The sequence below is a fragment of the Bombina bombina genome, chromosome 4 (genome assembly GCF_027579735.1).
Source record: "Bombina bombina isolate aBomBom1 chromosome 4, aBomBom1.pri, whole genome shotgun sequence".
Taxonomy (NCBI): domain Eukaryota; kingdom Metazoa; phylum Chordata; class Amphibia; order Anura; family Bombinatoridae; genus Bombina; species Bombina bombina.
In genome coordinates this window covers 1157025424-1157038683 of record NC_069502.1, presented here as the reverse complement: position 1 = coordinate 1157038683, position 13260 = coordinate 1157025424, and the positions used below count along the sequence as shown (strand labels likewise).

The 13260-nt window shown below is 40.7% G+C and overlaps 1 protein-coding gene across 1 annotated transcript in view; it reads right to left on the bottom strand.

Moving 5' to 3' along the window:
- DNAH14 (dynein axonemal heavy chain 14) overlaps positions 1 to 13260 on the bottom strand; it is a 746387-nt gene that overhangs the window by 64169 nt on the left and 668958 nt on the right. Inside the window, 1 exon segment of the mRNA XM_053712788.1 lies at positions 12527 to 12702. Coding sequence (XP_053568763.1) covers positions 12527 to 12702 — 176 coding nt within the window.

The following is a 13260-nucleotide window of genomic DNA, read 5'->3' as shown; positions in this document are numbered from 1 at the left end:
TCGAGTATAAGGTCCTGCCTCAGCGGCAGAGTCCATGGTGGAAGGGATGACATGTCCACCAGATCTGCATACCAAGTCCTGCGTGGCCACACAGGTGCTATCAAAATCACCGAAGCTCTCTCCTGCTTGATCTTGGCAATCAGATGAGGGAGGAGAGGAAATGGTGGGAACACATAAGCCAGGCTGAAGGACCAGGGCACTGCTAGAGCATCTATCAGCGCTGCCTGGGGATCCCTTGACCTGGACCCATAACAAGGAAGCTTGGCGTTCTGACGAGACACCATCAGATCCAGTTCTGGTTTGCCCCATAGTTGAATCAGCTGGGCAAATACCTCCGGATGGAGCTCCCACTCCCCCAGATGAAAAGTCTGCCGACTTAGAAAATCCGCCTCCCAGTTCTCTACTCCTGGGATATGGATAGCTGAGAGATGGCAAGAGTGAATCTTTGCCCATAGAATTATCTTTGAAACCTGCAACATTGCCAGGGGGCTTCTTGTTCCCCCCTGAAGGTTGATATAGGCTACAGTCGTGATATTGTCCGACTGAAATCTGATGAACCTGACCGCAGCTAGTTGAGGCCAAGCCTGAAGAGCATTAAATATCGCTCTCAGTTCCAGAATGTTTATCGGAAGGAGGGCTTCCTCCTGAGTCCACGAACACTGAGCCTTCAGGGAATTCCAGACTGCGCCCCAGCCCAGAAGGCTGGCATCTGTCGTCACTATAGTCCACTCTGGCCTGCGGAAACTCATTCCCCTGGACAGATGGACCAGAGATAACCACCAGAGAAGAGAATCCCTGGTCTCTTGATCCAGATTTAGCAGAGGGGACAAATCTGTGTAGTCCCCATTCCACTGATTGAGCATGCAAAGTTGCAGTGGTCTGAGATGTAGGCGGGAAAACGGAACTATGTCCATTGCCGCTACCATTAGGCCGATTACTTCCATACACTGAGCCACTGACGGCCAAGAAGTGGAATGAAGAGCACGGCAGGAAGTTAGAAGCTTTGATAACCTGGCCTCTGTCAAAAAAAAATTCATTTCTACTGAATCTATCAATGTTCCTAGGAAGGAAACTCTTGTCAAAGGGGAGAGAGAACTCTTTTCTTCATTCACCTTCCACCCGTGAGACCTCAGAAAGGCCAGAACAATGTCCGTATGGGACTTGGCGATTTGAAAAGTCGACGCCTGCATCAGAATGTTGTCTAGGTAAGGAGCCACCGCTATGCCCCGTGGCCTTAGAACCGCCAGTAGGGAACCTAGAACCTTCGTAAAGATTCTTGGTGCCGTGGCTAACCCGAAGGGAAGAGCCACCAACTGGTAATGCCTGTCTAAGAAGGCGAACCTGAGGAACTGATGATGATTTCTGTGAATTGGAATGTGGAGATAAGCATCCTTTAAGTACACAGTAGTCATATATTGACCCTCCTGGATCATAGGGAGGATGGTTCGGATAGTCTCCATCTTGAAGGATGGGACCCTGAGAAATTTGTTTAGGATCTTGAGATCCAAGATTGGTCTGAAAGTTCCCTCTTTTTTGGGAACTATAAACAGATTTGAATAGAAGCCCTGCCCCTGTTCCTCACTTGGAACTGGCTGAATCACTCCCATAACCAGTAGGTCTTGAACACAACGTAAGAATGCCTCTCTCTTTATCTGGTTTACAGATAATTGTGAGAGATGAAATCTCCCCTTTGGAGATGAAGCTTTGAAGTCCAGAAGATATCCCTGGGAAACAATCTCTAATGCCCAGGGATCCTGGACATCTCTTGCCCAAGCCTGGGCGAAGAGGGAAAGTCTGCCCCCTACTAGATCCGGTCCCGGATCGGGGGCTACTCCTTCATACTGTCTTAGAGGCGGCAGCAGGTTTGTTGGCCTGCTTCCCCTTGTTCCAAGCCTGGTTCGGTCTCCAGACTGGTTTGGACTGGGCGAAATTTCCCTCTTGTTTTGCATTAGAGGAAGCTGAAGCCGCGCCACTCTAGAAGTTTCGAAATGAACGAAAATTATTCTGTTTGGTCCTTAATTTATTGGACCTATCCTGAGGAAGGGCGTGACCTTTTCCTCCAGTAATATCAGAAATGATCTCCTTCAGGCCCGGCCCGAAAAGGGTCTGTCCTTTGAAGGGGATGTTAAGAAGCTTACGGCTAGATTTAGAGTTTTGTCGGTAAGGACCCGCGTAGCTAACGCTGGCTTTTTTCTGGCCGCACCATAAAAATAACTCTGGTATTGAGAGTCCACATAAAGGCTGCGTTAGGCTCCAAAAAAGGAGCGTAGAGCATATTTAACGCCACTGCAACTCTCGATACCAGAGTTGCTTACGGACGCGGCCAGCCTCAAAAACGTGCTCGTGCACGATTCCCCCATAGGAAACAATGGGGCTGTTTGAGCTGAAAAAAAACCTAACACCTGCAAAAAAGCTGCGTTCAGCTCCTAACGCAGCCCCATTGTTTGCTATGGGGAAACACTTCCTACGTCTGCACCTAACACTCTAACATGTACCCCGAGTCTAAACACCCCTAACCTTACACTTATTAACCCCTATTCTGCCGCCCCCGCTATTGCTGACCCCTGCATATTATTATTAACCCCTAATCTGCCGCTCCGTAAACCGCCGCTACTTACATTATCCCTATGTACCCCTAATCTGCTGCCCCTAACACCGCCGACACCTATATTATATTTATTAACCCCTAATCTGCCCCCCACAACGTCGCCTCCACCTGCCTACACTTATTAACCCCTAATCTGCCGACCGGACCTGAGCGCTACTATAATAAAGTTATTAACCCCTAATCCGCCTCACTAACCCTATAATAAATAGTATTAACCCCTAATCTGCCCTCCCTAACATCGCCGACACCTAACTTCAATTATTAACCCCTAATCTGCCGACTGGAGCTCACCGCTATTCTAATAAATGTATTAACCCCTAAAGCTAAGTCTAACCCTAACACTAACACCCCCCTAAGTTAAATATAATTTACATCTAACGAAATTAATTATCTCTTATTAAATAAATTATTCCTATTTAAAGCTAAATACTTACCTGTAAAATAAATCCTAATATAGCTACACTATAAATTATAATTATATTATAGCTATTTTAGGATTAATATTTATTTTACAGGTAACTTTGTAATTATTTTAACCAGGTACAATAGCTATTAAATAGTTAATAACTATTTAATAGTTACCTAGTTAAAATAATAACAAAATTACCTGTAAAATAAATCCTAACCTAAGTTACAATTAAACCTAACACTACACTATCATTAAATTAATTAAATAAAATATCTGCAATTACCTACAATTAAACCTAACACTACACTATCAATACATTAATTAAATACAATATCTACAAATAACTACAATGAAATAAACTTACTAAAGTACAAAAAATAAAAAAGAACTAAGTTACAAAAAATAAAAAAATATTTACAAACATAAGGAAAATCTTACAACAATTTTAAACTAATTACACCTACTCTAAGCCCCCTAATAAAATAACAAAGCCCCCCAAAATAAAAAATGCCCTACCCTATTCTAAATTACTAAAGTTCAAAGCTCTTTTACCTTACCAGCCCTGAACAGGGCCCTTTGCGGGGCATGCCCCAATGAATTCAGCTCTTTTGCCTGTAAAAAAAAACATACAGTACCCCCCCCCAACATTACAACCCACCACCCACATACCCCTAATCTAACCCAAACCCCCCTTAAATAAACCTAACACTAAGCCCCTGAAGATCATCCTACCTTGTCTTCACCATACCAGGTTCACCGATCCGTCCTGGCTCCAAAATCTTCATCCAACCCAAGCGGGGGCTGGCGATCCATCATCCGGCGGCTGAAGAGGTCCAGAAGAGGCTCCAAAGTCTTCATTCTATCCGGGAAGAAGAGTAGATCCGGACCGGCAACCATCATCTTCCAAGCGGCATCTTCTATCTTCATCCGATGAGGACCGGCTCCATCCTGAAGACCTCCACCGCGGACCCATCTTCATCCGGCGACGTCCAACTGAAGAATGACGGTTCCTTTAAGGGACGTCATCCAAGATGGCGTCCCTCGAATTCCGATTGGCTGATAGGATTCTATCAGCCAATCGGAATTAAGGTAGGAATATTCTGATTGGCTGATGGAATCAGCCAATCAGAATCAAGTTCAATCCGATTGGCTGATCCAATCAGCCAATCAGATTGAGCTCGCATTCTATTGGCTGTTCCGATCAGCCAATAGAATGCGAGCTCAATCTGATTGGCTGATTCAATCAGCCAATCAGATTTTTCCTACCTTAATTCCGATTGGCTGATAGAATCTATCAGCCAATCGGAATTCGAGGAACGCCATCTTGGATGACGTCCCTTAAAGGAACCGTCATTCTTCAGTTGGACGTCGCCGGATGAAGATGCGTCCGCGGTGGAGGTCTTCAGGATGGAGCCGGTCCTCATCGGATGAAGATAGAAGATGCCGCTTGGAAGATGATGGTTGCCGGTCCGGATCTACTCTTCTTCCCGGATAGGATGAAGACTTTGGAGCCTCTTCTGGACCTCTTCAGCCGCCGGATGATGGATCGCCAGCCCCCGCTTGGGTTGGATGAAGATTTTGGAGCCAGGACGGATCGGTGAACCTGGTATGGTGAAGACAAGGTAGGATGATCTTCAGGGGCTTAGTGTTAGGTTTATTTAAGGGGGGTTTGGGTTAGATTAGGGGTATGTGGGTGGTGGGTTGTAATGTTGGGGGGGGGTATTGTATGTTTTTTTTTTACAGGCAAAAGAGCTGAATTCTTTGGGGCATGCCCCGCAAAGGGCCCTGTTCAGGGCTGGTAAGGTAAAAGAGCTTTGAACTTTAGTAATTTAGAATAGGGTAGGGCATTTTTTATTTTGGGGGGCTTTGTTATTTTATTAGGGGGCTTAGAGTAGGTGTAATTAGTTTAAAATTGTTGTAAGATTTTCCTTATGTTTGTAAATATTTTTTTATTTTTTGTAACTTAGTTCTTTTTTATTTTTTGTACTTTAGTTAGTTTATTTCATTGTAGTTATTTGTAGATATTGTATTTAATTAATGTATTGATAGTGTAGTGTTAGGTTTAATTGTAGGTAATTGTAGATATTTTATTTAATTAATTTAATGATAGTGTAGTGTTAGGTTAGGATTTATTTTACAGGTAATTTTGTTATTATTTTAATTAGGTAACTATTAAATAGTTATTAACTATTTAATAGCTATTGTACCTGGTTAAAATAATTACAAAGTTACCTGTAAAATAAATATTAATCCTAAAATAGCTATAATATAATTATAATTTATAGTGTAGCTATATTAGGATTTATTTTACAGGTAAGTATTTAGCTTTAAATAGGAATAATTTATTTAATAAGAGATAATTAATTTCGTTAGATGTAAATTATATTTAACTTAGGGGGGTGTTAGTGTTAGGGTTAGACTTAGCTTTAGGGGTTAATACATTTATTAGAATAGCGGTGAGCTCCAGTCGGCAGATTAGGGGTTAATAATTGAAGTTAGGTGTCGGCGATGTTAGGGAGGGCAGATTAGGGGTTAATACTATTTATTATAGGGTTAGTGAGGCGGATTAGGGGTTAATAACTTTATTATGATAGCGGTGCGGTCCGCTCGGCAGATTAGGGGTTAATAAGTGTAGGCAGGTGGAGCCGACGTTGTGGGGGGCAGATTAGGGGTTAATAAATATAGGGGTCGGCGGTGTTAGGGGCAGCAGATTAGGGGTACATAGCTATAATGTAGGTGGCGGCTCTTTGCGGTCCGCAGATTAGGGGTTAATTATTGTAGGTAGCTGGCTGCGACGTTGTGGGGGGCAGGTTAGGGGTTAATAAATATAATATAGGGGCCGGCGGTGTTAGGGGCAGCAGATTAGGGGTACATAAGGATAACGTAGGTGGCGGTCGGCAGATTAGGGGTTAAAAAAATTAAATCGAGTGGCGGCGATGTGGGGGGGTCTCGGTTTAGGGGTACATAGGTAGTTTATGGGTGTTAGTGTACTTTAGAGTACAGTAGTTAAGAGCTTTATGAACCGGCGTTAGCCCAGAAAGCTCTTAACTACTGACTTTTTTCTGCGGCTGGAGTTTTGTCGTTAGATTTCTGACGCTCACTTCAGACACGACTCTAAATACCGGAGTTAGAAAAATCCCATTGAAAAGATAGGATACGCAATTTACGTAAGGGGATCTGCGGTATGGAAAAGTCGCGGCTGAAAAGTGAGCGTTAGACCCTTTTTTGAGTGACTCCAAATACCGGAGGTAGCCTAAAACCAGCGTTAGGAGCCTCTAACGCTGGTTTTCACGGCTACCGCCAAACTCCAAATCTAGGCCTTAGACTTTGAAGTAACGTCTGCTGACCAGGACTTAAGCCATAGCGCCCTGCACGCCAGAATGGCAAAACCTGAATTCTTAGCCGTTAGTTTGGTTAGATGAAAAACAGCGTCAGAAATAAAGGAATTAGCTAACTTGAGAGCTTTAATCCTGTCTAAAATATCATCTAACGGGGTCTCCACCTGTAGAGCCTCCTCAAGAGACTCGAACCAAAAAGCCACTGCAGCAGTAACTGGGGCAATGCATGCAAGAGGCTGGAGAATAAAACCTTGATGGATAAAATTTTTCTTAAGGAGACCCTCCATTTTTTTTTCCATAGGATCTAAGAAAGCACAACTGTCCTCGACGGGGATAGTTGTACGCTTAGGTAGGGTAGAAACAGCACCCTCCACCTTAGGGACTGTCTGCCACGAGTCCCATATAGTGACATCTATGGGAAACATCTTTTTAAAAGCAGGAGGGGCAGAGAACGGAACACCTGGTCTATCCCATTCCTTAGTAATAATTTCTGAAAACCTCTTAGGGACTGGAAAGACATCAGTGTAAATAGGCACTGCAAAGTATTTGTCCATTTTACACAATTTCTCTCGAACTACAATGGGGTCACAGTCATTCAGAGTCGCTAAAACCTCCCTGAGCAATAAGCGGAGGTGTTCAAGCTTAAATTTAAAGGCTGTCATTTCAGAATCGGACTGAAGTAACGTCTTCCCTGAATCTGAAATCTCACCCTCAGATAGCAACTCCCTTGCCACGGCTTCGGAGCATTGTGAGGGTATATCGGACATAGCTACTAAAGCGTCAGAAAGCTCTGTATTTGTTCTAGCCCCAGAGCTGTCTCACTTTCCCTGTAACCCTGGCATTTTGGATAATACCTCTGTGAAGGTATTAGTCATAACTGCCGCCATGTCTTGTAAGGTAAACGCATTGGACGCGCTAGATGTACTTGGCGTCACTTGAGCGGGAGTTATAGGTTCTGACACGTGGGGAGAGCTAGATGGCATAACTTCCCTTTTGTCAGTCTGAGAAACCTCTGGTGATAAAACTTTAAATGCCATAATATGGTCTTTATAATTTATAGAAATTTCAGTACATTTGGTACACATTCTAAGAGGGGGTTCCACAATGGCTTCTAAACATATTGAACAAGGAGTTTCCTCTATGTCAGACATGTTTAACAGACTAGTAATGAGACCAGCAAGCTTGGAAAACACTTTAATAAATGTGAAACAGCAATTAAACAAAAACGGTAATGTGCCTTTAAGAGAAAAAAACTATCACATAAACTGCAAGACAGTGTTAAGAAGTAGTAAACTCTTCAAAATTTTTACAGTGTGTATAAGGGACTAAAGCAGCATTGCACCCACTTGCAAATGGATGATTAACCCTTTAGGCCCCAAACCGGATTTGAAAAACGTTAAAAAACGTTAATAAACAGTTAAACACCTTGCCACAGCTCTGCTGTGGCTCCTACCTGCCCTCAAATACGATTTAGGGAAGAAATAAGCCCTCTATAGTGGTCCTCAGATGCTAGAGGACTCTTTTAGGGAAGCTGGATGTCTCAGTCTGAATAAAAACTGCGCACCTAGAGTGCGAAAATAGGCCCCTCCCACCATGCACTCGATGTCAGAGGGCCTTAAGAAAATACTCCTAGGAGTATCTGACTAGCCATGTGGAAACTAGGCCCCAAAAAACGATTTATCACCCTCAGAGAAAAAACGTTCTTTCTATATAACATGTAAATGTTTTGTCACTAAGAAATATGAGTATAAACATGAATATTACCCTTTTTGTAAGTATGATCCCAGTCGTTGTTAAATCACTGCATCAGACTTACCTCAATTATACAAGGCTCTGTCAGCATTTTCTAGATCTTATCATCTCTCTTCAGTTATGTGTGAGAACAGCAATGGACCTTAGTTACAAACCGCTAAGATCATCAACCTCCAGGCAGATTCTTCTTCTAATTTCTGCCTGCGAGTAAAACAGTACGACGCCGGTACCGTTTAAAAATAACAAACTCTTGATTGAAGGTAAAAACTACACTAAGTCACCACATATCTCTTGATACTTCCTATCTTGTCGAGAGTTGCAAGAGAATGACTGGGAGTGGCAGTTAGGGGAGGAGCTATATAGACAGCTCTGCTGTGGGTGTCCTCTTGCAACTTCATGTTGGGAAGGAGAATATCCCACAAGTAATGGATGAACCCGTGGACTGGATACACCTTACAAGAGAAAGAAATGTTTCATTGGCTTCTTTGAGAAAAAGGGTTTAATTGTTTTTATATTACACAGATGAGCGCTAAATCATGTCTGGACAGCCTCTCAATATACTAGACGCCTCTTCTGCCGAAGTAGTTTGTGCTGTATATGTTGCTGAGCACAATATATACTCTATGTACTTAGAGGTCTCCTATCGAACCTCCAACGCTATCATAGCCCATATTTTTAATTAAAAATGTAGTTGAATAAATGTTGTCATTCTTGTTTTTTCTACATTCTAAACTGAATGCTTCCATTTGAAATTGTATCCGTAAACTGTTGTTTAAGGGGGATTAAAGGCAGTTATTAAAAGGACTATTAAATACAGCAGCAATGCATAATTAACAAATGCATAATAAAAAGAAAAATGTTTTTTTACGTACTCTGAATTTCAAATAAGCAGTAGATTTGTTTCTGCAAAATGTATTTTTTTCCTCCCATTTTTCAAGCCCTTGTATCATGTGACAGACATCAGCCTATCACAGACTAGTATATATATATATATATATATATATATATATATATATATATACCCTGTGAGCTTGTGCACATGCTCAGTAGTAGCTTGTTCCCCAGAAAGTGTGAATATAGTTCGATAATGGAAGAAAATTGCAAAGTGTCTTAAAACTATTTACTCTTTCTGAATCAAAGATCTACATAGAAAATAAATGTTTAAAAAGTATCTAAAACTATAACTTTGTTAGCGCGTGCCCCTAAACCTAAATAAATTTGTTTTTAACACCGAATACCAGGAGAATAGATTTAATATCAGAAGCAAATTGTAAATTAAATTCAAACTGCAAGAGCTATCTGAACCATGAAAATGTAAGAATAACTTTAATGTCCCTTTAGCTATATTTTATTGACAGAGAGGATGTCATGATAGCTACTGGCACATAGTGCAGAATTATATAACATTATATTAGCGCAAACATTGTAAAACCTAATTTCCCCTTTGAATTTTAAAAAAACCTGCTGTTTTACAGACCCACTACACTTAGTGCTATGGTGCGGTCGGAACGGGCAGTGACTATACAGCTGGCCCGATGCGCTGTTTGAAAAAAAACAGACCCGCTCAGAAGATCGCAGAGAGCGGGTCTGTTAAACAGCAGGTTTTTTTAAAATTCAAAGGGGAAATTAGGTTTTACAATGTTTGCGCTAATATAATGTTATATAATTCTGCACTATGTGCTGAATTATATAACATTATTTTTAAGGTTTACTGTCCCTTTAATGATAAAAGCATATCTATCAGCAACACCTGTGGCTCTGTTGTAATACATGTAATATATAGGTGAAACTCAAAAAATTAGAATATCTTGCAAAAGTTCATTTATTTCACTAATGCAACTTAAAAGGTGAAACTAATATATGAGAGAGACTCATTACATGCAAAGCAAGATAGTTCAAGCCATGATTTGTCATAATTGTGATGATTATGGCTTACAGCTCATGAAAACCCCAAATCCACAATCTCAGAAAATTAGAATATTACATGCAATCAATAAAACAAGGATTGTACATAGAACAATATCGGACCTCTGAAAAGTATAAGCATGCATACTGTATGTACTCAGTACTTGGTTTGGGCCCCTTTTGCAGCAATTACTGCCTCAATGCGGCGTGGCATGGAAGCTATCAGCCTGTGGCACTGCTGAGGTGTTATGGAAGACCAGGATGCTTCAATAGCGTCCTTCAGCTCTTCTGCATTGTTCGGTCTCATGTCTCTCATCTTTCTCTTGGCAATGCCCCATAGATTCTCTATGGGGTTCAGGTCAGGCGAGTTTGCTGGCCAATCAAGCACAGTAATCCCACGGTCATTGAACCAGGTTTTGGTGCTTATGGCAGTGTGGGCAGGTGCCAAGTCCTGCTGGAAAATGAAGTCAGCATCCCCATAGAGCTCGTCTGCGGAAGGAAGCATGAAGTGCTCCAAAATCTCCTGGTAGATGGCTGTGTTGACCCTGGACTTAATGAAGCACAGTGGACCAACACCAGCAGATGACATGGCTCCCCAAATCAACACAGACTGTGGAAACTTCACACTGGACTTCAAGCATCTTGCAGTGTGTGCCTCTACATTCTTCCTCCATACTCTGGGTCCTTGGTTTCCAAATGAGATGCAAAATTTGCTCTCATCAGAAAAGAGGACTTTGGACCACTGAGCAATAGACCAGGTCTGTTTTTCTTTAGCCCAGGTAAGACACTTCTGACATTGTTTGTTGTTCAGGAGTGGCTTGACAAGAGGAATACGACATTTGAAGCCCATGTCCAGGATCTGTCTGTGTGTGGTGGCTCTTGTGAAAGTCCCCAACACTTTTGAATGGCCTTTTCCTGACAATCCTCTCCAGGCTGTGGTCATCCCTGCTGCTTGTGCACCTTTTTCTTCCACACTTTTCCCGTCCACATAACTTTCTATTAATGTGCTTTGACACAGCACTTTGGGAACATCCAACTTCTTTTGCAATTACCTTTTAAGGCTTTCCCTCCTTATGGAGGGTGTCAATGATGGTTTTCTGCACAACTGTCAGGTCAGCAGTCTTTCCCATGATTGTGATTCCTACTGAACCAGACTGAGAGACCATTTAAAGGCTCAGGAACCCTTTGCAGGTGTTATGGCTTAATTAGCTGATTAGAGTGGGACACTTTGAGCCTAGAATATGCACCTTTTCACAATATTCTAATTTTCTGAGATTGTGGATTTGGGGTTTTCATGAGCTGTAAGCCATAATCATCACAATTATGACAAATCATGGCTTGAACTATCTTGCTTTGCATGTAATGAGTCTATCTCATGTATTAGTTTCACCTTTTAAGTTGCATTAGTGAAATGAATGAACTTTTGCACAATATTCTAATTTTTAGAGTTTCACCTGTATAAAGACAGCTTCTGTTTGCATCTGCAATTGTTATCCAGGTCATCGTATTAGGCTCATTTTCTATTTGTTTTACTGCCATATAAAGCCAGCCTTCCCTTCATAACATCTGTTCACCCATCTAAGAAAAGGTTGTTTGTGTTATCCACTGAGTTTACATAAACTAAAAATAATAATAACACATCTCAAAATGTCCACCCATCCTTAAATTCCATTAGACTGAAACTATTTGTATTTTGTCTCCATTTGAAATAATTTAAAAGGCCGCAATAGTCAAAAAAATATGACATGCTCTAATGAATTAGAGCATGTATTTTTTTTTACTAATATGGCCCTTTAATACTTAAAGGGACAGTCAACTGCAAATTTTGTATTGTTTAAAGAGATAGATAATCCCTTTATTACCCATTCCCCAGTTTTGCATAACCAACACTGCTATATTAATGCACTTTTTAACTCTCTGATTACCTTGTATCTAAGCCTTTTTTGACAGCCCCCTGATCACATGACTTTTTATTTATTATCTATTGACTTGCATTTTAGCTAATTAGTGCAGTGTCCTGCACAATTCCACAGGCGTGAGCACAATGTTATCTATATGACCCACATGAACTAGAAGTCTCCTGTTGTGAAAAGCAAATAAAAAAGCATGTGATAAGAGGCTGTCTGTAGTGGCTTAGAAACAGGCAGAAATGTAGAGGTTTAAATGTTATAAAGTATATTATAATAACAATGTAGGTTCTGCAAAGCTGGGGAATGGGTAGTAAAGGCATTATCTATCTTTTTACACAATAACAATTTTGGTGTTGACTGTCCCTTTAAATGTTTAAAAGGTACAAAACTTATTTTTAATTTTTTTTGTAAAAATATTTACTTTGCTTTCCACAAATGTGAATCAGGGCCTATGTTAATGTACAGTACCTATAAGCACAGTATATTTGGAAATTATTTTGGTGAAGAACCCTCTTGTGGCTCTAACATGTAATGAGAATGTTTTCCTTAATATAAATCCTGGTGCCAGTATGGCATGAATGAAAAAATGAGACTGAAATCAAACCTTCTGTCACTTTAACAAGTTCCTCCCACGAAGAGTGTGCCAATAAATGTGCAAGAGTAATGCTGGAATCAGCAGCTGATGCATCTTGTGCGGTTTTGCCTTCCACTGTCTGCGGTAATACTTTACAGATATTAGCAATGATTTCCAAGACTATTTCATCTTGATTTTGTTCTCCTCTGCAGAAGAATAACAATACAATATATTTAGTTATGTGGAAAATACAATATCGGACATTTCAAATAATCTGCCAAGCATGTAAACCATGACTACCAAAGAGGATGTCAAGGGGTTAAAAGACGTTATGTGTACTGGAACTGCTCCGATGTTATGGACATCAGGTTGATGGTGACTACATCACCCATTTTAAAATTGAAATGTTACAAATTCTAAATATTATTCTATAAACAAAATGTAATTTGACAGAAAAGTCCAATTTAAAATGCACTGTACAAGTAGTCTATGGCAAAATAAAAGCAAAATAATCTCACTTGCAAAAATATGTCAAGTTTCAAGCGAAAATATATTGAAAAAATTATGTGTGCTTCAATTTTGACCTTTATGTCTCTTTAAGACATCAGTAAGTGTAAAATGTAGCTGGTTTAAAAACTTATATTTTAAAGCACATCATTTTAATTTTAATGGGTGAAATACCAATCAAAGCTTTATTTCAAAGCACCAAAATTGCAGCTGCCTCCAGGACTTTACAAGGATCTGCAAAGTGCTCACATGTGAAT